The following is a 26,792-nucleotide window of genomic DNA, read 5'->3' as shown; positions in this document are numbered from 1 at the left end:
AAACAAGTGGGTGTGTAAAAAAGGAGGGGGCGTGTCTGAGTGTGAAACGTACACGGAAGTCGCGCGCGCACTCAAATAGAAATGAGCTGCTGGAGGAGCAGACTAAACCGCAAGTGTGTCTATCTGCGGACGTGATGGAGGGCGGGAGAACGGACATGGTCCACGAAGACAACGGAGCGCACGCCGAGGACGAGGTAAGACTTGATCGACGAGAATATTTCTTCGTTTTCTGCGTCCGCTTTGTCACGACACCCCCACACTTCCTGGTTTATCATTCCTTGGCTGGATTTTTGTCTTGCTTTGGAAGATGCAGAGGTCCTTAAAGGAGATGTGGAGTTCGAGTGTCATTGGAATTCTGTGTTGTCACCCAAAAAATCCCCATAGATAGGGGCGCCAATAGGAATTATGGGGGAAACAAATCACAATTTACCCACCTGGGCAGCTGTAGTCCCCACACTCCGATTTTTTTGGCTGGTACTGTCACTCACCTTTTTGCCTCTATCACGGCCAGGTCCTAAAGGAAGTTTCTGGGCAGGTCTTGGGTCTTTAAAGATGATATCCCACAGAACCGGCCTGACTAATTGATGGACACCTGATACCCTAGCAGGCCGCACACGTAGATCCTATTTCCTCTCTTTTTGACCAGCGCTCCTGAGCCTCAGTCCGCCATGTTTGCGGTGCTGTGAGCGTCCTTTGTGTCTGCGTGGATGTGCTGAGACGGCAGGTTTAGCAGCAGTAGTCTGGAATTTAGGGAATGCGTCCCACAGCAGGAAAGTGTAAAAGGAGTATGTGTCCAGCAATTAAGATTGACCATGGTAAGATTTTAAGGTCAGAGGTCATTGCCAGGGTGTGTGTTGGAGCTGTTATGCAAGTGATTGCTATAATTAGCTTTCCTGGGAATGCACACACACTCACAGTAACAATTAAGTCACCAAGGTGACTGACACCAGCGTACTTCTGTGCAGGATTGTTTTGAGGATGCTTACGACCACATTCCTGCGTAAGTAACACTCCACACACTATCACTTCCTGTGTGCACGGCCATCACTTCAGCGTGTGTGTGTGTGTGTATGCATGCAGGGCCTGTCACATGGACCTACAGTCTGCCATCCAGGAGACTCAATGTGCCCTCAACTTGGTCCTCAACGACAAGTTCTCAGAAGCTTTGAACCTCCTGAAGCCATGGTAACCATGGCAACGGGGCAGCCATCATACTGCTGTGTCAGTCTACTGTATAACGTGTGTGCATGTACATGTGTAGGTGGCGAGACAGCATGTACCACGCATTAGGCTACAGCAGCATCTTGGTGATGCAGGCCGCCATGACTTTTGAGCACACAGACATCCAAATCGCCATGGCGACAATCAAGGAGGCGTTACACACTTGTCAAAGGTCAGATTGACCACACACATTTACGGTAACCTTGTGGGGGGGGCACTGTGAACCTTGCACTGTGTTGCATTCAGATTTCGCAAGAAGACCTCAATGGTTGGTTCCCTGGCCGGTCTGATCAGCAAGCAGTCCCACTTCCAGGAAGGTATATGCACAAGCCACGTCCACAGTCCCTGCCCCCCATCACCCTCCTCAGCTGATCCCATGTTAAGCGATGGCGTCTTCTTTTCATCCTCAGAGGAGATGCACGCTGAGCTCTGCTATGCCGAGTGTTTGCTGCAAAAAGCCACGCTGACCTTCGTGCAGGTGACGTGATGCCGCCGCCAAGACGCCGCCGTCACATCACAATAATCTTCTTTTTTTACAGGACGAGAACATGATCAGTTTCATCAAAGGTGGCATCAAGATAAGAACCAGCTACCAAATTTACAAGTTAGTGTCTTTCTCTTCTTTTTCTTCTCTGTCATGTTTTCATAGTGTCTGACTTCCTGTCTCAGGGACTGTCTCAACGTGCTGAACGTTGCTCAGGACCTAAGTGGCCAATCAGATTCACTCAGGCAGTTTGAAGGCGGAGTCAAGCTGGGTATTGGCTCTTTCAACCTGGTGGGTGTTTTTCCAGAGCAAGAATGATGTGAAAAGCATCACTGTTGTTGTTTTTGATGGTGTTGTCAAAGTAAAATGTGTTGTCCATCAGATGTTGTCACTTCTGCCGCAGAGGATCCTGAGATTACTGGAGTTCATGGGCTTCTCTGGAAACAGGGCAAGTTGGCATGCACTAATGGTCACGTGCACGTGTGTGTAGAAAACTGACAAGACACAAATATTCCAACAGAACTTTGGGTTGTCCCAACTGAGAGACGGAACGTCCATCTGTGGTTTGCGCTCCATTCTGTGTACCCTCACACTGCTCTTCTACCACACTTATGTCTGCCTGGTCCTGGGTACGTGTGTATATGTATGTATGTATGTATATAGTATAATACATATACATAGCATATTACATTTTATTTATAGTATACATGTATTTTTTATATACTGTATATATATATATGTATGTGTGTGTGTATATATATATACATATATATATATATATATATATATATATATATATATATATATATATTAATGGTGTAACGGTACGTGTATTTGTATTGAACCGTTTCGGTACGGGGGTTTCGGTTTGGTTCGGAGGTGTGCCGAACGAGTACACATGCTAGCAGCGACCGGGCTAGGACAATATGTAAAAGCCAGAGCTGGAAGACCCTCCTGCCTTGTTAAGATCTCCATTTGGGAACACTTTGGCTGCGCGATACACCAATGGAGGACGGAGGTTTGCCGTGATTGTTCAGCAGCTGCTCTGACAACACGTCAAACATGTGTTGCACCTTTCCTGCTTCCGGCTACCTGACCGTAGTCAAGAAGCGCAGGAGAGACACTCCTCCAGGGCTGATGTATTCTCGGGGGCTACACCCTTCACTCTACTCGGCAGTGGGTCTCCACAGCTCCGGACTCCAGGGTAAATGAAGAGTCTGACAATTAGTTGCAAATCATGGCTTTATTGAGGTCTTACACACAGCCAATCCAACAAAACACTAGCCACTCCCCGCACTCGCTACCGCTCCCTCACCTCGCTCGGCCACACAATCACCCCACATGCTGTCACATATTAAAGGGCCACACACACATACGCTACTCTCATAACACGTGCTAACCCATTTGAAGCGTCAGCCCCGCATTCAAGCAGCCTCTTCTCGGCGAGTCAGGCAGGGCTAAAGCAATAACACATTTTTTTATAGCAGCGGATTTAAGTCCATTTTGCATTAAAAACTAGATTTTGACCCACTTCTATGGTGGAAGAACAATGAACCCATATATCCTCTTACTGCCAAGTTAGCCAGGCTGGGGGAGGGGGAAGTTAATCTGAGGCTGAGTTGACTTGAAACGGTTTAATGTTGCACTTTTTATATGTACAAGAAAAATGTTGTCATTTTATTTAATCCGAACAACAGCTTGAGGCAGTTTAATGTTGATTAACGTGGACCCCGACTTAAACAAGTTAAAAAACTTATTGGGGTGTTACCAATTGTACAGAATATGTACTGTACTGCTGTGATGAGGAGGCGACTTGTCCAGGGTGTACCCCGCCTTCCGCCCGATTGTAGCTGAGATAGGCGCCAGCGCCCCCCGCGACCCCAAAAAGGGAATAAGCGGTAGAAAATGGATGGATGTACTGTACTGTGCAATGTACTAATAAAAGTCTCAATCAATCACTTTATATGTAGAAAGGTTTTGTTAAGAAACCATTCTGAGCCTTATCTTATTTAGTTTTTATTTTATATATGTTGACCACATTAATCCTGGCAATGGACCCTGTGTGTATATTTATGTTATGCCATTGTTTACAAATTTGGTAAATAAATAACCAAAATTTATATTTTGTTGTTTTCTTACTGTACCGAAAATTAACCAAACCGTGACCTCTAAACCGAGGTACGTACCGAACCGAAATTTTTGTGTACCGTTACACCCTAATATATATATATGTATATATATATATATATATATATATATATATACATGCACTTATATTATATTTATAAACGTGTGTGTATATATACAGTGGAACCTCGATTTACGAACTCACTGTAATTGGTTCTTAAACAGGGTTTGTAAATAGAAAAGTTCATATAGTGAAGCAAAAATGTATCCATTAGAAACAATTTCAATATAAATAATGGGTGCCCGCCTTGACAGAAGTCCATATTTTAGTGAAGACTATTACACTTGGAACACAAACTAAAGATACAGTTCTTCATATTAAACAAACATAACAAGGGGGTGATGGATCAAGTTTCTCTTCATTAACAAACTAATACAACAAGCAGCTGTCCTCTGAGCTGTTCTGTCAACACGCACGTACACACTGAAATCCATTTGGTGCCCTCACTATTGATCAGAAATAACAAAAATATCTAACTTTAACAATCATATTGTGACAATAATAAACATTTAAAAAAGGAAAAAACACTTACGTTAACATTAGTGAAAGTGACCTGACACGAGAGGAGCAAACAGACAGTGGGAGAGAAGGTAGGGATCGGTTGGAGGGGCCTCGGAAGAAGCCCTGCTAAATGAGAGGTATCGCTTCTCCTCCGCTGTGAAATAAGTCTGCTTTGGCATATTTTCTGAAAAGTTCACTCTCATTACAATTACAACTTGCTGTGGTACAAAGAAAAGAATAGAAGATTAAAATAAATAATAATACGCCGTCCATTTGTATTCGTGTCTGCTGCTCTTTTCTACTGTTACCAAATAGCATTATTTTAGTTTTACTGAGATTCAAAGAGTCTGTTTTTATCAAACCATTTTTTTTAATTTGTTCATTTCTTCCGTTATTATTTGTATTATCTTCTGTGTGTTCTCTCCTGAACAGAAAGCAGTTGTGTTGTCTGCAAATAAAACTAACTTTAAGTCCTTTGTAACTTTACAAATGTCGTTTATATAAAGATTAAACAATCTTGGTCCCAGTATTGATCCCTGGGGTACACCACAAGATATATCCAACCGTGTTGACATATTTTCACCCATCTTCACATATGTACTGCTTCCTGTTGGTTAAATAGCTTCTTACCCAGTTCAATACCAAACCTCGGATGCCATATCGTTCTAGTTTTTGTATTGAAATATCATGAATAATTGTGTCAAATGCTTTTGTTGAATCCATGAATACTGCGGCTGCACATTCTTTACCGTCAATTGCATTGGTAATTTCCTCTGTTATTTTGATTAATGCTATTGATGTTGAGATATTTGCTCTAAATCCAAATTGATTCTCCACGAGCGTCCCACTTTTGTTGATAAATTTATCTAATCAGCTATTGAATAGTTTTTCCATGATTTTGGAGAATTGTGGAAGTAATGAAACTGGTCTGTAGTTAGTGAACTGGTGTATGTCTTCATTCTTATGAATTGGTACAACTTTTGCAATTTTAATTTTGTCAGTAAATTTTCCAGTTAGAAATGATAACGAGTTAGTGCCAGATTGAAGTGAACGCCACTACAGCGTGCTTTATCAACCCGGCCATCCTCTAAGCCAGGGGTGTCAAACTCATTTTAGCCAAGAGGCCGCATGGAGGAAAATCTATTCCCCCTAGGACTTGACTGATAAAATCATGAAATTATTTTTGTTTTACTTTTACCAAAAAAATAACAAGCACATTCTCAAAATGTAAATATTACAACTAATCCTCTTGGCAAAACACTTCAAGTTAGTTGAAATTTGGGAGGGAAAAAATTGAACAGTTTCCAAAACACCATGAAGAACACAATAAACTTAGACTCTGTATATTGTATACTGAAAGAAGGTATTGTGTGTCGCTACAGCGTCAGTCTGCTGTCAGCCACAACAGGAGCAGCTGATTGCTTGCACCTGCGCTGATTGGAGTAGCGGCAGCCAATCCGGAGGGCGCTTATAGTCAGTTTACACTTCATCTTAAACAGTGTGATGTGTGACGTAAATCACACTTGAATTGCTATTGCGACATCCAGTGGACACATTTACAACAGCAGTTTCTTTCATAAAAATATTGCAGCTCATTTTTACACTTGGCACACTCATCTTGCAGGCCGGTTTAAACCTGTTTGCGGGCCTCACACAGCCCGCGGGCCGTACTTTTGACACTTCTGCTCTAAGCGATCCAGTAATCCACAGGCCAATATTAATCGACACAAAAAAGTGGTCTTTTTATTTATATAATACACACATGACACAGACACATATGTCGATTGCTTTCAGTCTGTCCCTCAAATAGGTCTGTGTGCTTCATAAACATGAATTGCATGTTGAAAAGGTTAATTTAGCCTACTGACGTGTATTTATAAATAGTTAATTTATATAGGCTAGTAAGGTAAAGTGTTGTGCCTGACAAGTTTCGAATGAATAACAATTCCTAGGAAATGCACACCCACTTACCATGATAATTGATTGTGTTGATTTATATTGTATAGTTGACAGGAGATATCATGTTAAAGGTCTGTAAATGAACATGAATACCCTCCAATAATATTGTTTTACTTTATTATTTATTGTTTTATTACTACTATTTTTATACAGAGTATATACTGATTGTAGTTGTAATGAATAGAAACACTGCCAATAAAAATGCTAATAGAAAATGTTTTTTTTTACATCTTTATTTCCACATCTTAAACGTTGTACCGATGAATACCGGTATTGATAAGGAATTTCGATATTCGTATCGATAAAGTCATAACGGTATAAATCCCTGCTTGAGCGGCATTACTGTACTGCCTGCAAATAGTCTTTTTTTTTTTTTTTTTTTTAACTCCACGGCGATTCCCTCCTTCATTCCACGTTGAGGATTAATATTGAGTTAGCAAAATACACAAAACTTGTCAAAAGGCAAGAAAACACACACGCTGAGAAGTGACGAGTAGGTACTGTACTGGGCAGCAAGTGACGTTAAAGTTAAAGTACCAATGATTTTCACACACACACTAGGTGTGGTGAGATTATCCTCTGCATTTGACCCATCACCCTCACCCCCTGGGAGGTGAGGGAAGCAGTGAGCAGCAGCGATGGCCGTGCCTGAGAATAATTTTTGGTGATTTAAACCCCAATTCCAAGCCTTGAGGGCTCAGCCTCCCTAAAAATACTACACCCTGCTTTTTGCCTGCAGGCGGTACACAACATGAATAAATGTTGCATTTGTACACAAAGACATGATTCGCAAACTGAGTCATATAGAGGGGTTGGTATATCGAAGTTCCACTGTATACACATACAAAAGTATACTGTGTGTATGCATACTTTTGTACATGTAATGTGCATACAGTACACGCTTTTATGTATTTCTGAGTGTGCGTGTTGACTTGGTGTGAGACTAAAATATTGTACAGGAAGCGGCGAGGGAAACCTGGTGGAGGCGGAGGCTTTGCTGGAGCCTTACCTTCACAAGTACCCTAAAGTAAGACATCCATGCTCCTCGTGCGACAACCAACTGCGCACTTTGGCTGACGTGCACGTGACCTCTTCCAGGGCTCCATCATCCAGTTCTACTCAGCTCGGCTGGCCGCGCTGCGAGGACACTTGGAGAAGGTCCTGGACTCTTGAAAGGTGGACGCAATAAGGGGCTGACGTGTTTTTGTGTTGCAGGCGTGCGTGGGGTACAAGGAGTGTGTGAGCAGCCAGCAAGAGTGGAAGCAGATCCACCACTTGTGCTACTGGGAGCTCATGTGGACGCACTCATACCAGCAGGACTGGCTACAGGCGTATCGCTACGCCGACATGTTGTGTCGTGAGAGCCGCTGGTCCAAGGTGAGATGCGAGTTTTCGGTATACAGCAGGGAGACACGCTGGCTTGTGTCGATTTCCCTCTCGCAGGCCATCTACGTGTACCAGAAGGCCGCCATCCTCAGCATGATGTCAGCGGATGACCTGAAGAATAGCGGCGAGGACATAGTGGAGCTCTTCAGGTGCGTGCCGATCGCACGTATTGAACCGGGAACAGGTTTGGCTGACTCGTGTGTGCGTGTGCGTAGGCAGGTAGAGGGGCTCAAGCAGCGCCTCGCAGGGAAGTCCATCCCCACAGAGAAGTTTGCAGTGAGGAAGTCTCGCCGCTACAAGGCCGCTACGCCAGTCCCGCTGGTGCTTCCTGCTCTGGTAGGAAACACGCTTGACTTCCTTTGAGACGACACGTCAAGTGCCTGTGTTCACATGTTGGTGGCTCGCCCTCCCTTCCCCCTTGCAGGAGATGATGTATGTTTGGAACGGCTTCGCCATCGTGGGAAGGAGGGCGGACTACACTGAGGCGCTACTGGTTACCATAGAGACGGCGGAGGAGCAGCTCAAACGTGACTCCCGTGAGTGACCTGGGTGAGTTCTCCCTGCTGGATTTCACTGTCCTGACCTCTTGCCCCCCCCGCACTCCTCAGAGGTGTCAGAGTTCCACATGGATGACAGCTGTCTGGTCCAGATGCTGAAGGGTCTTTGTCTCAAACATCTGGACCGCCCTCTGCAGGCAGAACTCTGCTTCACACAGGTCCTGACCAGGTAGCGCGCACACACACACACACACACACAAACCCACGGTCAACAAGAGAAGTCAGGTTAAGAGGAAGTGTCCTTGCAGTGAAAGTCGCATCCGCTACGATCATTACCTGGTTCCCTTCACGCTGTACGAGCTGGGTCTGCTCTACCAGAAACAAGGTGATGTGAGCAAGGCCGCCGTCTTCATGGAAAACGCCAAGTAAGTTCAGGAAACTTCTGTTGTGTGGCCGTAAGTTGATGTTGTTATTTTGGTGGTTGTTGTCAGGACTAAATACAAGGACTACTCTATGGAGTCCAGACTGCACTTCAGGATCCACGCTGCCCTCCACAGTCTCAAAGGCTCACCTGCTGCTGCCGCCACCCCATAATAGTCACCGCCCACAGTTGCCAAGGTGTGCGTGTGTGTGTCTGTATGTTTTTGTTGTCTTTTCTTCCTGTGCTGTTCATCAATCACACACATACTTTGATTTGATTAGCAGCCATGTCACATTATGGCTGCACCTAGGAACAGTCTGTCCAGTTTAGTCTCCACGGTAACAGCAAGCACTTTGTACCTTTTTTTACTTCAAAAGTGTCTTTTCTTTCATCCTTCTACCTCTTTATGTAGGATTTCCTCTGTTAATATTATTTGTAATATTGTTATTGTTTGGCCTTATTTAAAAATGACCAAAGTTTAGATTCTTATTTTGGGTGCATTGAAAGCCTTAAAAAGCCAACCAGACAAAAATCACCTGATTGTATGTTCCTTGAAACACTCCATCATTCATTCTTTTGTTCATTAATGTATCAATATGTTTGTTCATTAATGTATTAATTTGTTTGTTCCTTAAAAGGGGTATTTTCCTATTTATAACTTTTTGGATATATGGTATAGAGTTCAAATATTGGAATCTTGTTGTATATGATGTGGAAATAGCATATGATGAGCTTGGTGGCTCCCAGGAAGTTTTTACTTCGTTTTTTGCGTATTTATACCGGAGTAGAGCAGCAATAGGAACATTTTTGTTTTTCTGAGAGCTAATGACCTAAAAAAAAAAAAACTGTAGGGGTGGTCTGTGAAACGTTGGACCAAGAGAAAAAAGCAGATTTGTGGAGTATTTACACAAGCAGTAGGAAATGGATGGATTCTAATAAATTAAACTTAGGATCCAATATTAAAATCCCATGAATTTGGTGGGAAAGGCCCCTTTTATTTAACTCACTAATGCCATTCATTCATTGATGAATTAATTGATTTATTCACAAAATGAAGCATTAGCTGCGAATGCTATCAACCACCAAGCTAATGCTGTAACTAAAAAAAACTAATGTTTTTAATGTTGTTGTTTTTTTCACATTGTTTGGCAATTGTTTATTACATTTTGCTGAGTCAGTTGTGACGCTCAACTCATTCTGTTTCCTAAGTGGGTGCTAAACCGCAAAAGTAAGCTCATAGTAAACTGCTCTCATTTTTAAAAAAAACTAAATCTAACGTGGTTTCATTGAAATGTTGTACAAAAGAAGCAAATATAGAATGTTTTACAGTCGATTCTCAGTTTTCACAAATGGCGAAAGTCTGTGAACAAGTGAGACGCCCATAAAAATGTATATTGTTGACGTACAGCTCACAATGAAAGTTTAATGCCCTAAATATGTCACACACATTCATTTTAAAGTATAAATGCACAGGTACTCTTTACTATTACTTGATAATTTGAGATTATGAATGAAAATAGATTGATTGTGTCTTTTTATGCAACGTACAAAAAAAGGGTTTGCAACCCCCAAAAATGTATTTAGAATTAAAAAAATAAACATTTTTTTAAATAATAAAAAAAACAAAAACGTTTGCATTTAATTTGGGTTGCAAATCTTTTTTTGGTTGCAAATCATTTGGAGGAAAAAAATACCAAAGACAAGGGATGGATGGTACTGACCAATTAAAAAAAAAAAAGCATTCAAAATATTGTTCAGAAGAGGTGTGGCCTACAAGACTAAAGTTTTGTTGCAACCGAAAAAATAATTTTGCAACCAAAAAAAATCTTTTTATCCGCAAAAAAAATATTTGCAACCAAAAGTTTTGTTTGAAAGAATATAGAGTATATATTTTCTTAATTTGAATTACATTTTTTGGTTGCAGTTTGTTATATTCTATTTTTTGCAAACCCATTTTTGTTTGGTTGCAAAAAAGACAAAGTTTTCTCTCCATAAATAAACAGATGGATTATTAAGCTCTACAAGCGTCACTTTTACTTGTTGCATTTAAAGACCATCGAACCATTTGGGACATCTCAATGCATAGCAATCATGGTCAGTGAAGCATTAACAAGTAGTAACGTGCAAAAAAGTGTGTGCGGGGAAACATGTATACTGTACATTTTACCTGTATTGTCAAATATTGGATTACCGCAAAAGATTGAATGATGTGTTTTCTGCGAGGGGAAAAAAGCATGTTTTCTAAGTGTAGAAATGTATTAATTCATTTAAAAATCCGTCAAGTTTCAGGGTTGCAAATGCTAAACTGCAAATGTGCAGGGAGCTGCTGTGATGTTTCAAAGTGTGCAATAGATACTAAAAGCCATATTTTTTCAGCTTTATGCATGAATGGACAGAAAAGGCACCTTCTTTTTTATTTATGCTCATTTTTTCAGTCCTTCTGTGTCTCTGGATGTTATTAAATGTCTGAAATGTCTTATTAAATTCACGTCCAACATTTTGTGCTTCTCAATCATCTGTCTAGCAGCATCACAGTGGGGATGATGCACAGGGTCCACTGTGCTTTTGTAAAGTTTGAAGTTTTAAACACATCATAAATGTTATTATAAAATTAATATAGTTGCCAAAGTTAAATGCTAAGGTAGCTTAAATCATATAAGAATGTCTAAAACTACTTACACACCTATCAAAAATTCAAAATGGTTCATAGGATAGCAGTAAACCTAACTTCACCTCACTCAACACATACGTCATAATGTCATCAAAGCACACCTCTAAGTATTGCCACACAGCACCCATATTTTGGAACAAGGATGAAGTGATACAAGACAGATAAACATATTAAATGTGTCTCGCAGCATTGGAGAAGTTATGTACAGGTTTCACTTTTGCATCTCAATTCCCATAAGAGTGGTGCGTTCAAAGAGTTTGTGCCGCTAGAAGCACGCAGCGAGCTGAAGGTAAACTTAGCGTAGCATTAAAACAAAGAAGACATGGAAAAAAACCTAAATGTCTCAACAGGCTGCCTCCAAACATTCGTGTCACCAGTGATGAACAATGGACCTGCGACTTGGGCATGGTGATGTCGATATACAAAGCCCTCTGACTAGCAATCAAGAGCAGGTGAGATTAATCAGCACCCTCTTTGCCAGAAAGTAAACAAAAGGAGAAATGCTTAAACACAATTAGACTTTAAACAGGACAATGAAAACAAACAAAAAACAATACATGACCCGGTGACAGGTTTTGCCAAAGATATTTTTCTTCATTTAAAACACTTCTTTGTCATCTACATAACCTATAAAGGTGGTTATTTGGTCAAAATGTAACATAGATTATATTTTACAGGCCATTTTAAAGTTTCTTTCTGAACCCTCTCTTTAGGATGCTCGGTACTCGTAAATTGAGGTACGACTATATTTGTATTTCATAACGTACAACATAGAAAATAAAAACATCAGGTTACTCAATGTCATATCTTTTCATCAGGATTTTTAAATAAAATTATACATTGTTTTGTTGTGCTGTCCCTCGAAATGCATATTTATAAAATTAGATTAAAAAAATAATCTCAGTCCCTTTTTGTGTTGTCCGGTATACATTTTCTGTGTGCCATGTTTTTGGACTTTTTTTTTTTTACTCTACCAGTTAATTAAATTTCAGTAAGTTTGAATGTTAAAAGTTACACATTTTTAAAGACAGGAGAAATGGTACAATCACAATATTGATGAATTATTCATATTATCTACTGATTATAATCCTAAATGAATCCGCTAATGTCTACACTGGGGGGCGGCGTGGCTCGATTGGTAGAGCGGCCATGCCAGCAACATGAGAAACATCCACACTGGTTCGAATGTAAAGATGTAGACAATGGGTTTCAATATATAAACCGCTTTGAGTGGGTAGAGAAAAGCACTACATAAAATTTAACTCAATTCATTTCACTACTCTCTGAAATAAAGGAAAACTTGACAGACGTATAATCACATTTACATAAGTAATGACAGGTTATATGATTATTTGAATTTATATTCAGGCCACTTTATATTGAATTTGTTGGCACCTGTTTGTATAAAAAAAAAACACAAAAAAACCCCAACAACTAATTATTTTGGGGGTTTATCTAGATCAGGGTTGTGAAACTCATTTTAGCTCTATTCCCACCAGGGCCGGATGGGTAAAATCATGGCATAATAACTTAAAAATACAACTACAACAACTCCAGATGGATTTTGGCCCACAATAGAACAAGCACATTCTGAAAATATATACATATATCACAAATAATCATCTTAACAAAACACTTCAAGGTAGTTGAAAACTGTTCTATGGATCAACTACCTCATTTGTCATTTCCACATATCAATCCTGTGCTAACTCAACAAACCATACAAACTGAGGTAGAAACTATTCAAAAGGGTTGAGTTACTCCCTGCCTTCTAGGCATCACTGTGCATTGATAGAAAAATAAAAGCTGTGCAATGTGTGAACTACTTTAACAAACCAAAAATAAAGACTTAAAAGACTGACAGTTAGGGGTGTGCGATATTGGAAATGTGGGTATCGATACCGATCCGATCCGATACCGGCAAGTATCGCCGATACCGATACCAGAAGTGTCGTCATCTGATTGGGGGGGGGGGGGGACTTCGGGGTATTGATACTTTTGAAAAACAAATTTGTACTTTTGCCTTTATTAATTGATTATGATAATAATACAACACAGGACAACGATTTAAGTAAAAAAAATATATATATTTATTACAAAAGTAATATCAATAGCAATAAAGTAATGCAAATAAGGTGCAAACAACTACTGAACCTGGCTTGTCGCCTCAAAACACACAAACACGTAAGGTAAATAACAAAACTCTAGTTATTGAACAAAGTTGTAAACATGAACACAAAACAAAAGAACTGAGAAATTCAAATAAAAAAGTTATAATATCAATTACAATAAAGTAAGTAGTGCAAATAAGGTGAAAACAAATACTGAACTTGGATAGTCGCCTCACAACACACAAGAACTTAAGTAAAAAAGAAAATTATTATTATTAAACAGTTGTAAAAATGAACACAAAACAAAAGAACTGAGAAATTATTGTTATTTTAGTGCAATAAAATACTTTACAGTTTACAACCAAGAAATTAAGTCGCACTGGAAACGCACGCGTGTGTGTGTGTGCGTGTCCGAGTGAACCTCGGAGCGAATTATACTGATGTGTGTGCGCGAACGCACCAAACGTCATGTTAATTGTATTAATTTTATTTTATTTTGGGTTGAAGATGAATTTTTAAAGTGTTTTTAAATCTCGTTTGCGATCCATCACTAGGGAGGAGGGTGGAGTGGTGAGGAGCGCTGCGCTGTGCTCACTTTTTTTTTTTTTAAACGGAGTGATTTGCTTAATTTGGTGAAGTATCGATACCATCACGCCAGTGTCAATACGATACCGATACTCACCATGTATCGATACTATCGATACTTGGTATCGATACGCCCAGCCCTACTGACAGTATTGCAGTATATCACACACTGTTTACTTGCTTTACATTTTTGCACAGAAGACACTTATTTTCACAGAACTATATCAATGTGCAGTGTCTCATGCCGCATTTTAAGTGGGGTTACCCATTGTTTATTTTACTCCTGTTGGTTTTACATTGTGTCAAGGGGGAGGAGTCACAGTCCCGCTTTACCGTGTACCTCCTGCTTGGCATACTTGCTCACCCCGGTGTAAACTATTTGCTTGCTTAACAGAATAACTATTGCCACATCCAGTTGACACATTTAGAACAGCAGTTTCTTTCATTTAAAAATACAGCTTAATTTTACAGCAGGGCTTCACGGTGGAAGAGGGGTTAGTGCGTCTGCCTCACAATACGAAGGTCCTGCAGTCCTTGTAGCTGAGATAGGCGCCATAGCCCCCGCGACCCCAAAAGGGAATAAGTGGTAGGAAATGGATGGATGGATGGATTTTACACCAATGTCACCGCATGTTTGACATCCCTGATCCAGATGTCAGTCATAAACCTAATTAAGGTTTTTACAACTGTTTTAAATAGCTGGTTTCAACCAAATCTATAATTAATCTTTTACTGCATGTATGGGGTGACAACACTGGATTTAGGGTGGGATGGGAGCATAATTTGGTGCCACGCTCCTACATCTCTCTCTAATCATGACAGTAAATGCAAATCTTTAAAGTCATCCTTTTGCAGTGACTAAAAATGTTAGCGTGTTAGCGCCACCTGCTGCATGCTGACCAGGACTGCCCACAGATACGGCGCGGATCGTAACTTGTTTGCTGGTCCAGAACAAACAGTTTACTTAGTTCAGCGCTCACGTGACCAACTAATGATTGACTGATGACGTCATCACAAACATCTGAATTCTGGAACAAGGACCACGACAAAGTCAGGATGAGACTGTCTCCTTTTCTTCTTCTTCTTTTGTTGGCTTCACAGACGGTGAGTAAAGCTTCTTTTTAGGACCACCAGTACTCCCGTCCAAAGGCAAAACCCAGTAACTCAATTTTGGTCAAAACTGAGCTGATAATAATTTTGGAGTTCCTAGGTGATATGCTTTACATTAGTGTATGCGATATTGTAATTTGTTCCGTAAGTAAGCTGTTACGCGCATGGCAGGACCTAGCAACTACCACATAACCACGTAGATACAACGGAAAAACCTAGTATCTCAAGGGACCAATCGGAGCTTCTTTGTCAGTCGCCTTATTGTCTTTAATGAGACATTTGCACGAATGGGGGCTAACGGTCAACCTGATTATGTGATATTATGGCACGAGGGGATATTTGGAAGATTGGCCCAGGACGTTGCAAGCACCTTCATTAAATGTATTGTTCTTGATTCTTCCTCTTGCATACTCTTTTGGGCAGATAACTGTGGAGGTCAAAGTAAAAACTGGACGCTTGCCCAATGTGCAAACGCAGAATGGGGCCCACCCGAGATTGTAATAAAATATCTGGAGAAAGGGCACACGTTTATGAGAACAGATTCAATCCATGGCTCAATCGGCAAGAAAATGAAATCTCAAGAAATCATCCATATGTTCGATGACTTTGTAGATCTTTGTAAGACAGCATCAAGATAGACTGGTTTTCCTTTGTTTTCTCAAAATCAGCTAGAAGTGAGTTACTAGGTATTGCCTTTGGACGGGAGACTATAGGACAAGGACTATGGTTTGGGATTGGACTAAGACCAGTATATTTAGACAAGGGTTAGGGTAATGGAACCTGAGACTAGTACTTGGGTCCGGTCCAAGGACCTGAGTGACAGTGTTGTAGTTTGGAAATAAAAGCCAAATGGCCTCAATAAGTCTGGTCATCATTGTGTGATAAAGTGATGAAGTCGTCTGCCAGCAGGAGGCCCTAAGAAATGAGGAGTCGGCGAATGCGGACCACCTGACGCCGCAAGATGACTTCATGGGTCCTGAGGCGTGTCTCCACAGGAAGTAGGTAGTGCTTGGTGGCGTACGTGCGCTCAAGGTGACAAGCTGTGCTTTCAGGCCGACGCGTGCGTCATGTGACCTGGTGTTCTGTCCTCCCTGGGAGCGCTGCATTGAAGGTCGTTGCTCCTGCAAGCCGCCGTATTTGTGTCCTGTGGAGGACATGACTCCTGTGTGTGGGCGGGACAATCGCCTCTACCGCTCCTACTGCCAGGTATAGCTAGCGATGTTAGCGTGTTAATATGTTTGTTAATAAAAAAAATTCACCAAGAAAAAAATTGGCTCTCCTAGTAGCACCGTAATGACCAACATTAAAATACTGTAATGTAGTAGGCCTAAGTATTCATTAAAATCAAGGCAGAGGTTTTATTTAACAGGTGTCCTACTCAGTGGCCTTGGGGTTAGAGTGTCCGCCCTGAGATCGGTAGGTCGTGAGTTCAAACCCCAACCGAGTCATGCCGAAGACTACAAAAATGGCACCCATTACCTCCCTGCTTTGCACTCAGCATCAAGGGTTGGAATTGGGGGTTAAATCACCAAAATGATTCCAGGACTGTCTTGAGTTTCCAATAATTTCTATGACTCTAATTTTCAATGATTCCCGAGCGCGGCCATTGCTGGTGCTCACTTCTCACCTCACCTCCCAGGAGGTGGAACAAGGGGATGGGTCAAATGCAGAGGGTTATTTCATCACACCTAGTATCTGTGGGGGCAGCACAGTAGAAGAGGGGTTAGTGTGTCTGCCTCACAATACGAAGGTCCTGAGTAGTCCTGAGTTCAATCCGGGGCTCTGGATCTTTCTGTGTAGAGTTTGCATGTTCTCCCAGTGACTGTGTGGGTTCACTCCGGGTACTCCGGTTTCATCCCACCTCCAAAGACATGCACCTGGGGATAGGTTGATTGGCAACACTAAATTGGCCCTAGTGTGTGAATGTGAGTGGGAATGTTGTCTGTCTATCTGTGTTGGCCCTGCGATGAGGTGGCGACATGTCCAAGGTGTACCGCGCCTTCCGCCCGATTGTAGCTGCGACCCCAAAGGGAATAAGCAGTAGAAAATGGATGGATGGATAGTATCAGTGGTACTTTAACTTTATATACTTTACATTACACACCATGCAGAAACATCAACAACGATACTCCACATCTAGTGTGTTTTAACAGACTTATTTGGCGGCGTACCACAGTTTGAGAATTCCTATGCTGGGCTAAGTGCTTTGGTCGTGTTGTCAGGTGATGGCGCTGGCGTGTCGCAACAAGAAGACCGCTATGTCCCACTTTGGAGAAACGTGCTCAGGTTTGCCATCTAAGTCGTCTACACTGACATTCTCGCTTGTTGCCAATGTGTGTGTGTGTGTGTGTGTGTGTGTGTGTGTGTGTGTGTGTGTCCAGAAGAGCAAGCCAAGTTCACTAGCTCCTTGGACCCTCAGACTGGCATGGTCTCGCTCTTCGTCCCCGAGCCTGCGAGTCCCAGCGGTGGGCGTCGCCTGCTTGTGTGTTTGAAGCTGTGGGACACGGCTAGCGCTAATGTAGCCTGCAAGGAACATGGCCACGAACTGTGAGATGACTTCTTTTTTTTTTTTTTTACCAGTGACGCTAACACGTTTATGCTAACACGGGTGCGTCCGCAGCGGCGCCTCGTCTGCCGGATGGCTCGATTACCCAACCTTGAGCCAAGAAGGCGTAGATGCGGCGTTTCCCACCAGCTGTGTCAGCGTCCGCTGTCAAGGCTTCGAGACTTCGCTGGCCGAATGCGTCATCCACGACAGCGTCCGCATCATGGACAAGGTTGCCACGGTGACGTGCTATAACGAGTCCAGCGCCCCCGCAGGTCAGCGCTTATGTGACGGCATCGCACGCAAAACACCACCTTCAACTTGGTCGCTTGCCTTTCAGGAGACAAGTGCGGCTTCAAGTGTGCTAACGGGAAATGCGTGTCCACCGAGCACACCTGCGACGGCGTGGACGACTGTGGCGACCGCAGCGACGAGATGTGCTGCAAACGTAAACCAGACGCACAAATTCGTGGTCAAAAGTTTACATACACTTGTAAAAAACATAATGTCATGGCTGTCTTGAGTTTCCAAGAACTTCTACAACTCTTATTTTGGGTTACATTTTCAGTAGACTCATAATAATAATAATAAAAAAATGAATGAATGTTTTTGTGACCAACAAGTATGTGCTCCAATCACTAACTATATCACAAACAAATAAGAGTTGTTAGAAATTATTGGAAACTCAAGACAGCCATGACATTATGTCCTTCACAGGTGTATGTAAACTTTCGGCCGCGACTGTACATCCACACATGAAGACGTTTATAGTTACTTGCTCCGCCCGCTAGGTTGCAGGAGCGGCGCCTTCCGCTGTAAGACGGGCGTGTGCGTGCACGCTGACGCGTTAGCTGATGGACAGGTGGACTGTTTGGACGGCAAAGATGAGGCCGTGACGTCCAGTGAGAAACACACACACACACACACACACACACACACACACACACACACACACACACACACGAGAAGACCTCGTACAAGGCATGTTTCTAAATCGTCCATTTTTATGTCACGCAGAAGCAGTGAGCGCAGGGCCTACCAACACAGGTACAGCAAGCCAGAACCTTCCAGAATCATTGCTAACATTAACTGTGTCATGTCTGCTTCAGAATACGTCTCTCCCAGGAAAGGTTAGCATACCTCTGGACAGATAGCATGTTAACATATTTCTCTTTTGCTCGGCAACACATTAGTGTGTGTGTGTGTGTGTGTGTGTGCGTAGAAACCAGCGCCAGCCGTGCACATCTGGAGTCCAAGCTGCAATGCGGCGTCCCCAACGCCACCGCTGCGGAAGACGACAGCGTGAGGGATCGTGTGAGCGGGGGCCGATACAAGCGAGTGGTCGGGGGAATTCCGGCCAATCGGGTGTGTTTGCCACTCTGATGTCCTCACAAGCGCCAAAGCAGGAAAGTGACGCATTTGTGCCGACGCCCCCCCGCAGACCCAAATCCAGTGGCAGGTGGGCCTGGAGCAGAACGGCAAGATGGACTGCGGTGGCACGTACATCGGAGGCTGCTGGATCGTCACTGCGGCTCACTGCGTCAAGTGAGCCAAAACATGTTGTGTTTCTTCTCCAACAACATAGACCAGGGGTCTTCAACGTTTTCTTGGCCAAGGACCCTCAAACTGAGGGAGAGATGGCGCGCTGTTTTTACTTGAACTTGTCCTAAAAGTAACTTGTTATCAGCTAAGATGTTTAAATAAGTATGGCGCCACTATTAGCTAGTTGACAACTACCCATCAATCCATTTTGTACCGCTTGTCCCTTTTTGGGGTCACGGAGGGAGCTGGAGCCTATCTCAGCTGCATTGGGGCGGAAAGCGGGGTACACCCTGGACAAGTTGCCACCTCATCACAGGGCCAACACAGATAGACAGACAACATTCACACACTAGGGCTATTTTTAGTGTTGCCAATCAACCTATCCCCAGGTGTATGTTTTTGGCGGTGGGAGGAAGCCGAATTACTCGTAGGGAACTCACGCAGTCATGGGTAGAACAGGCAAACTCTACACAGAAAGATCCCGAGCCCGGGATTGAACCCAGGACTGCTCAGAACCTTCGTATTGTGAGGCACATGCACTAACCCCTCGACCACCGTGCTGCCCTAGTTGACAACGAGTGCGGTAATTATTAGCTGGCAACAAGAGCGATAACCGCTAGCTGGCGACTAGAGTGCTAATCGCTAGCTGGTGACCAGAGCGCTAACTGCTAGCTGGCAACTAGCGCGCTAGTCGCTCACTGCCAGCTGGAGAGATGTGTGAAAAAGACACCTTGGTATTGTGCACTAAAGTGATCTGTGGTGGTGAAGAAGGAGCTGAGCCGGAAGGCAAAGCTCTCAATTAACCGGTCGACCAACGTCCCTATCGTCACCTATGGTCATGAGCTCTGGGTTATGACCGAAAGGACAAGATCACGGGTACAAGTTAAGTTAAAGTACCAATGATTGTCACACACACACTAGGTGTGGTGAAATTTGTCCTCTGCATTTGATCCCCCCCTGGGAGGTGAGGGGAGCAGTGGGCAGCAGCGGTTAAATCATAATTTTTGGTGATGTAACCTCCAATTCCAACCCTTATTGGGGAGTGCAGAGCAGACAGGTAATGGGTCCCATTTTTATAGTCTTTAGGGGGTTTGAACTCACATCCTACCCATCTCAGGGCGGACACTAACCACTAGGCCACTGAGTAGGCCGAAATGAGTTTCCTCAGCCGGGTGGTAAGGCTCTCCCTTAGAGATAGGGTGAGAAGTTCTGTAAATCGGGAGGAGCTCAACGTAAAGCCGCTGCTCCTCCACATCGAGAGGAGCCAGATGAGGTGGCTCGGGCATCTGGTCAGGATGCCACCCAAACGCCTCCCTAGGGAGGTGTTTAGGGCACGTCCGGCCAGGAAGAGGCCACGGGAAAGACCCAGGGCATGTTGGAAAGACTATGTCTCCCAGCTGGCCTGGGAACGCCTCTGGATTCCCAGGGACGAGCTGAGGGAAGTCTGGTCTTCTCTGCTTAGGCTGCTGCCCTCGCAACCCGACCTCGGATAAACGGAAGAAGATGGACACTACAACGCTACCATTAGCTAGCTGGCAACTGAAATGCTAGTACAAGGCTAGTGTGTACAAGACCCCAAAAGTGATATAGAGGTGTAGCAGGGATCTGTTACTCATATATGCTGTAAAAAAAATGGTGTTTTATATTAAACTGGTCCTAAAAGTAACTTGTGCAAAACTAAGATTAATATGATGTCACGTCGGGCTCAGGGAAAAAGCGGGGTGGTCAAGCTCGCTCCGTTCTTATTGGGTACAGAAAAGCAAAATGCCCTCTGCTTGCGTTGTTTTTGGCTGTGCGAACCGTTCAAATTGCGAAAAGGATGAACGTTTTTCCAAAGTTCCTCGAGAGGTAATCAAGAAGAAAAGTAGCACACATTCCAAGGGAGCAGAGTCGAAGAATGCATGAGTTTGCAGTGAGTTTGCAGGTTTGTTTGATATCCATTCAATGTTTAGTATTTCCCATTTAAGTATTATCTTGATATTGTTTGTGTTTCGAAAAGCACCAATTCAGCGAGTCTAAATAAAAGAAAGCAAATGTGAGCAAAACCTAAAAGAGTTAGGCTTTTACCAAAGGCAGCAATCATAAATGAACATTTAAGTACATACACAATGTTGACCTCTAAAGTTATATTTTGATAAAGACGGGAAAAACACGTGTACTTGTAAACAGCAACAAACATGGCTGCTTAGACGCCAAGTTAAATCATGAAATGCAACCTTACCTGAGCAAAGATTGTGCATATTTATCCAGGAGACTCTTGATACCAATTTCCTTGACCCAGAAACACACAAAGAAGTTGCATACCTCCATGCTTTTCCAAGTTTTCATCTGTTTTGTCGTGTAGAACGTTAATATGTCTTGGAACGACACCGACACGTAATCTTTAATATCACTCAACAAATACTTTTTTGATCAACTGTAGGGATCTATTCCATTGCATGGTTAGATGTTTTTTTTTTGCTCATATCAGCATTTTGCAGGAAGACTCAAGACTTAGACCTACACAAACTTTATTGATCCACAAGGGAAATTGTTCAAAAGGAAAGAAAAGGAAGGTTTAGTACCTTTGCGTACTTGGCCCCAAGATGGCTTGGTTTACCACCAATATTTTTCACTTTCGGGAAGACGTCACGTGTCCAAATACAAGTAATTCAAATAATACAGTGTAGTGTTGCTATTAAATGACTGGCAACTAGAGGGCTAATTGCTAGCTATCCTAAATTCTTACATTAATATAATGATACAGTATAATTAATAGTTTATGGGCGACTTGTCCAGGGTGTACACCGCCTTCTGCCCGATTGTAGCTGAGATAGGCACCAGCATCCCCCGCGAATAGGGAATAAGCGGTAGAAAATGGATTGATGGATGTTTAAAGTCTCATCAGCCAAATACTTCACAACCCCCCTACAGTACCTCTCTAGACCCCGTAGGGGTTCCGGAACCCCTGTTGAAGACCTCTGCTATAGAGATTTTTTCTTTGGCTCTTGCTGCTCCAGGCCCAACCCCTCAATGTTCCGCGTGAAGTTCTCCATCTGGAAGAAGTTGACGCCTCAGGACACGACGGACATCGTTCCCGTAGGCGACGTCATCATCCACCCAAAGTAGCGCCGGTCGTCCTGACTTGCTCGCTTTTTTGGCATATAATAATGGATGGTGTGTCGCAGGTACAAGGCCGGCACGTACGAAAACGACATCGCGCTGCTGCGACTCAAGGACCTCCCGCAGGAGAAGGGCAAGTGTGTGGAGGATAACCCTGCTGTGAGACCCGCCTGTCTCCCCTGGTCAACTCAGCTCTTCCAGCCCAATCACACCTGTAGCATCTCTGGTTGGGGGCGCATGGCAGGTGTGTGCGTGTGTGTGTGTGTGTGTGTGTGTGTGTGTGTGTGTGTGTGTGTGTGTGTGTGTGTGTGTGTGTGTGTGTGTGTGTGTGTGTGTGTGTGTGTGTGTTCTTGCATATCTACGCGTGTGTTCTTGTATTATTTACCCTTCTTGAGACATCAACAAGAAAAAGTACCTTACATATGAGGACCAGTGAACAAGTTAGGACCAAAATCATGGTCCCAATACCAAAAACCATTGCATCTAATACACGATGTCTCATTTGCACCCCCGGTGGTGAAATCTATCATAATTAGGGTGGTCCCAATAAGAAAGGATTTTACAAATTGAGTGTGTGTCTTTTTTAAAAGTGCTCCCGATCTGATCAACATTTGAAATAACAAGTGAGTAGAAAAAATGTAAGTGCTCCCCCTCTGGCCAACATATGTATTAACAAGTTTTTGTAAGAAATTGAAATGCATACCCTTTGGCCCAATTAAAAAAAAAAAAAAAACACACACACATATATATATATATATACATATATATTTATATATATATATATATATATATATATATATATATATATATATATATATAATTAAGATTAAAAACCAATTACAAACTAAAAATTTAATTTAAAAAATGTTACTAAAAGCTTACCTTTTTTATATTTGCATAGTATGTATATATCATTATTGTTATAAATACAAATCTTTGTATATCTAGAAAGGGTGGTCCTAAAGAGGTAGGCATTTTTCGGACGTCTCAAGAAGGTAACAAACAACCGTGTGTGTGTGTGTGTGATCTAGTATTTCTACCCTTCTTGAGACACCAACAAGAAGAAGTACCTTCCATATGCGGACCGGTAAACATGTTACAACTGAAATCATGGTCACAATACGGAAAACCATTGCAAATATTCATCCATCCATCCATCCTTTTTCTACCGCTTATTCCCTTCGGGGTCGCGGAGGGCGCTGGTGCCTATCTCAGCTACAATCGGGCGGAAGGGGTCGTACACCCAGGACAAGTCGCCACCTCATCACAGGGCCAAAACAGATAGACAGACAACATTCTCACATTCACACACTAGGGCCAATTTAGTGTTGCCAATCAACCTATTCCCCAGGTGCATGTTTTTGGAGGTGGGAGGAAGCTGGAGTACCTGGAGGGAACCCACGCAGTCACGGGGAGGACATGTAAACTCCACACAGAAAGATCCCGGGATTGAAACCAGGACTACTCAGGACTTTTGTATTGTGAGGCAGACGCACTAACCCCTCTCACACTGTGCTGCCCCCATTGCATCTACTGTAATAGCGAGCCAAATACTAGAGTCAGCGAACGTTGTGCCAAAGTTAGGATTTTTTGTTGATTTAATGTGCATGCAAAAGTTAACATTGACAGGTGCAAAGGCAGCAATATATGATAAAATAAGCTAAAGAAGGACTTCCCTATTCATCCTCCCCAAACGAACGCCAGGTGAGCAGCTGATTTTACGACTTTCAGTATTACGTAAGACAACCCGCGTCCCATATGTGATCATAGGATGAACAAATACACTACGCTATTAAGACTATAGTGGCCATTAACAGTTAGCTTCTACAGCTGGGTTGCCCAAAGTGCGGCACAGGAGCCATCTGCGGCCTTGAGCAAATTACAAAAAAAATAAAAAATTGGGGATCTCGTTTGCACCCCTGGTGGTGAAATCTATCAAAATTAGGGTGGTCCTGAAGAGGTAGGCATTTTTCAGAGGTCTCAAGAAGGTAACAAATACAATTGTGTGTGTGTGTGTGTGTGTGTGTGTGTGTGTGTGTGTGTGTGTGTGTGTGTGTGTGTGCGTGTGTGTGCGTGTGTGTGCGCGCGCGCGTACTTGTTGGAGGGAATTAACGCTACAAGCTCACTGGTGGTGTTACAGAGGGAAAAGCCAGCGAGGTCCTCAGGTGGGCCAACGTGTCCCTCATTGACGACTGTCAGAGGTTCTACCAGGATCGGTTTCGACCCGGCATGATGTGTGCAGGTGCGTGAGTACCGACAATTGCACGTGACAGCACGTGTTTGAAAATGTGTGTGAGCGCAGGTGACCTGGACGGCAACGTGGACTCGTGCCAAGGGGACAGCGGCGGTCCTCTGATCTGCGAAGACCACCTGGGCATGTCCTACTTGTGGGGTGTGGTCAGCTGGGGCGAGCGATGCGGTCAGCCTGGCTTCCCGGGAGTTTACACTCAGGTGAGACGCATGCACGGGGCTTCTAGCCAGGGGATCGCTCATGTTTCACCGTTGTCGCCTGCAGGTGGCGCATTACTTTGAGTGGATACGACTTCACACGGGCTGGCCTGTCGTCACTAAGTTCAACTCCTGACCACACACTACTGTGCTTCCTGTACAGTGATTCTTCTTTTTCTTCAAGTAAACGATAAACATGGAGGAAAAACCTATCCACATGTCTGCCAGGAGGAAGTGTTGCTCCTTTGGACTTGGACATAAAAAATCATGTGTGTATATTTTATTTTGTGTGACAGCCTTTTTCTACTGCACCTTTTTTTGTTGAGTTTTTCAATCAATCCACTTTATTTATATAGCACATTTAAACAACAAAATGTTTCCAAAGTGCTGCACAACAATATTAATAACAACAAGGGAGGGCGTGGCGCAGTGGAAGAGTGGCCGTGCGCGACCCGAGGGTCACTGGTTCAAATCTCACCTAGAACCAACCTCGTCACATCTGTTGTGTCCTGAGCAAGACACTTCACCCTTGCTCCTGATGGGTGCTGGTTGGCGCCTTGCATGGCAGCTCCCTCCATCAGTGTGTGAATGGGTAAATGTGGAAGTAGTGTCAAAGCGCTTTGAGTACCTTGAAGGTAGAAAAGCGCTATCAAGTACAACCCATTTATCATTTATTTATAACATTCAAATACTATCCTGAGCTCCACCAATGACTGAATAAAAACAAAAAATAAAAATAAATAATAATAAATAAACACATATAAAACCAATATAAAATAAATATGATTAAAAACGATTTTAAGGGTGAATCTAATTAAAAAAGTAAATAGAAATCTAAATTTTAAAACACAGAGGGCAACAGCGGACCACACAACTCACATAGTGTTAAAAGCCAGAGAATAAAAATGGGTCTTAAGACGACACTTAAAACACTCCACTGTGGGAGCAGTTCGAATATAGAGGGGCAGAGTGTTCCAGAGCTTAGGGCCGACCACAGAGAAGGCCCTGTCTCCCTGGTTTTAAATCTGGTCTTGGGCACCACAAGCTGGAGCTGGCTCTTGGACCTCAGAGCACGCGCAGGATTGTAAGTTTGGATGAGGTCTGAGATATAATGAGGTGCCAGTCCATGTACAGCTTTTTAAACAAAGAGCAAGGTTTTAAAATCAATTCTAAAATGAACAGGGAGCCAGTGCAAACTCTCAAGGATTGGGTTATATTCTGGCTTTTCCTGGCCCCTGTTAAAAGTCGTGCTGCCGGTGTTGTACCGAAATCTGTTACCCATCGGAATTTGTAACTCCAGGGGGCGATGTTCCCATGGCGTTTGTTTGATGGTTAAACGGCAAGGCCAAAGAGGAGGAGAAGAAGAACGCTTGCGTAAATGGCGTAAACTATCCGTAATGCTGAAACGTCACTTATCTACAGTATATTGGAAAATGTATGTGTGTGAGAGAGAGTGAACAGCTGATACAATGGACTCATACTATAATGAAAGTAAGTCATTGATTTCAAGAATATGTCGTAATTTATTAATGCTGAAATTCTGTCAACTGACGTTGCAGCATTAAGGATAGTTTACGCCATTTACGCAAGCGTTCTTCTTCTCCTCCTCTTTGGCCTTGCCGTTTAACCATCAAACAAACGCCATGGGAACATCGCCCCCTGGAGTTACAAATTCCGATTTCGGTACAACACCGCCTTCTGGACTAACTGCAGCCGGGACAGACCTTTTTGGCTCATGCCAGCATAAAGTGTATTGCAGTAGTCCAGGCGACTTTTTATGCCACATCAATGTGGAATGCACTCCCAACAGGTATAAAAGTAAGTGCATCTCTATCCTCCTTCAAAACCGCTCTAAAACAACACCTCCAGGCAACTTCAACACTTTACTAATACCCTCCTCCATTCACATCCCATCTCCCCGGATTATAAACAACTCAAATGTACTTCTAATGTATATACTTGTTCTTATGCTATGTGAACTCACTATGCTCTCTGCTGGCTGTACATATCCTACTAAAAAA

At 43.0% G+C, this 26,792-nt stretch overlaps 2 protein-coding genes across 3 annotated transcripts; both read left to right on the top strand.

Moving 5' to 3' along the window:
* Positions 1-37: 37 nt before the first annotated feature.
* Positions 38-11,157, top strand: LOC133560463 (tetratricopeptide repeat protein 39B). The gene is made up of 19 exons (XM_061913002.1): positions 38-194; positions 966-1,000; positions 1,081-1,185; positions 1,262-1,393; positions 1,468-1,538; positions 1,632-1,699; positions 1,761-1,825; positions 1,891-1,996; positions 2,088-2,153; positions 2,226-2,334; positions 7,313-7,380; positions 7,452-7,511; positions 7,569-7,730; positions 7,797-7,888; positions 7,955-8,075; positions 8,164-8,275; positions 8,348-8,465; positions 8,545-8,661; positions 8,728-11,157. Exons 1-19 carry the CDS (start codon positions 135-137, stop codon positions 8,828-8,830), a joined length of 1,770 nt encoding a protein of 589 aa, XP_061768986.1. The 5' UTR covers positions 38-134; the 3' UTR covers positions 8,831-11,157.
* A 3,616-nt stretch (positions 11,158-14,773) lies between these two features.
* On the top strand, positions 14,774-25,054 carry cfi (complement factor I). Of its 2 annotated transcripts, none has more exons than XM_061912999.1 (17): positions 14,774-15,128; positions 16,044-16,132; positions 16,187-16,340; positions 17,357-17,420; positions 17,519-17,681; positions 17,755-17,954; positions 18,020-18,127; positions 18,471-18,581; positions 18,697-18,726; positions 18,789-18,809; positions 18,902-19,044; positions 19,121-19,224; positions 22,221-22,325; positions 22,389-22,567; positions 24,464-24,565; positions 24,626-24,774; positions 24,839-25,054. In XM_061912999.1, the coding sequence occupies exons 1-17, from the start codon at positions 15,027-15,029 to the stop codon at positions 24,905-24,907; spliced, it is 1,893 nt and encodes a 630-aa protein (XP_061768983.1). In that variant the 5' UTR covers positions 14,774-15,026; the 3' UTR covers positions 24,908-25,054. The 2 variants fall into 2 exon arrangements, with proteins under 2 accessions (XP_061768983.1, XP_061768982.1); XM_061912998.1 differs by having other exon boundaries at positions 14,795-15,128; positions 17,516-17,681.
* The last annotated feature ends 1,738 nt before the right edge of the window (positions 25,055-26,792 follow it).

Source organism: Nerophis ophidion, linkage group LG10, assembly GCF_033978795.1.
Source record: "Nerophis ophidion isolate RoL-2023_Sa linkage group LG10, RoL_Noph_v1.0, whole genome shotgun sequence".
In the NCBI taxonomy this organism is placed as follows: Eukaryota; Metazoa; Chordata; class Actinopteri; order Syngnathiformes; family Syngnathidae; genus Nerophis; species Nerophis ophidion.
The sequence above is the reverse complement of the archived record's forward strand: the minus strand, read 5'-3'. Positions and strand labels throughout refer to the sequence as shown.

Bases quoted from the DNA above. Each gene is read 5' to 3' on its own strand.
- cfi (XM_061912998.1), top strand. From the start codon at position 15,027: ATGACGTCATCACAAACATCTGAATTCTGGAACAAGGACCACGACAAA. The intron at 24,566-24,625 runs GTGCGTGAGTAC...GTGTGAGCGCAG, and splicing joins ACCCGGCATGATGTGTGCAG to GTGACCTGGACGGCAACGTG. The intron at 24,775-24,838 runs GTGAGACGCATG...TGTCGCCTGCAG, and splicing joins TCCCGGGAGTTTACACTCAG to GTGGCGCATTACTTTGAGTG.
- LOC133560463 (XM_061913002.1), top strand. From the start codon at position 135: ATGGAGGGCGGGAGAACGGACATGGTCCACGAAGACAACGGAGCGCAC. The intron at 1,394-1,467 runs GTCAGATTGACC...TGTTGCATTCAG, and splicing joins GCGTTACACACTTGTCAAAG to ATTTCGCAAGAAGACCTCAA. The intron at 7,512-7,568 runs GTCCTGGACTCT...TTTGTGTTGCAG, and splicing joins TGCGAGGACACTTGGAGAAG to GCGTGCGTGGGGTACAAGGA.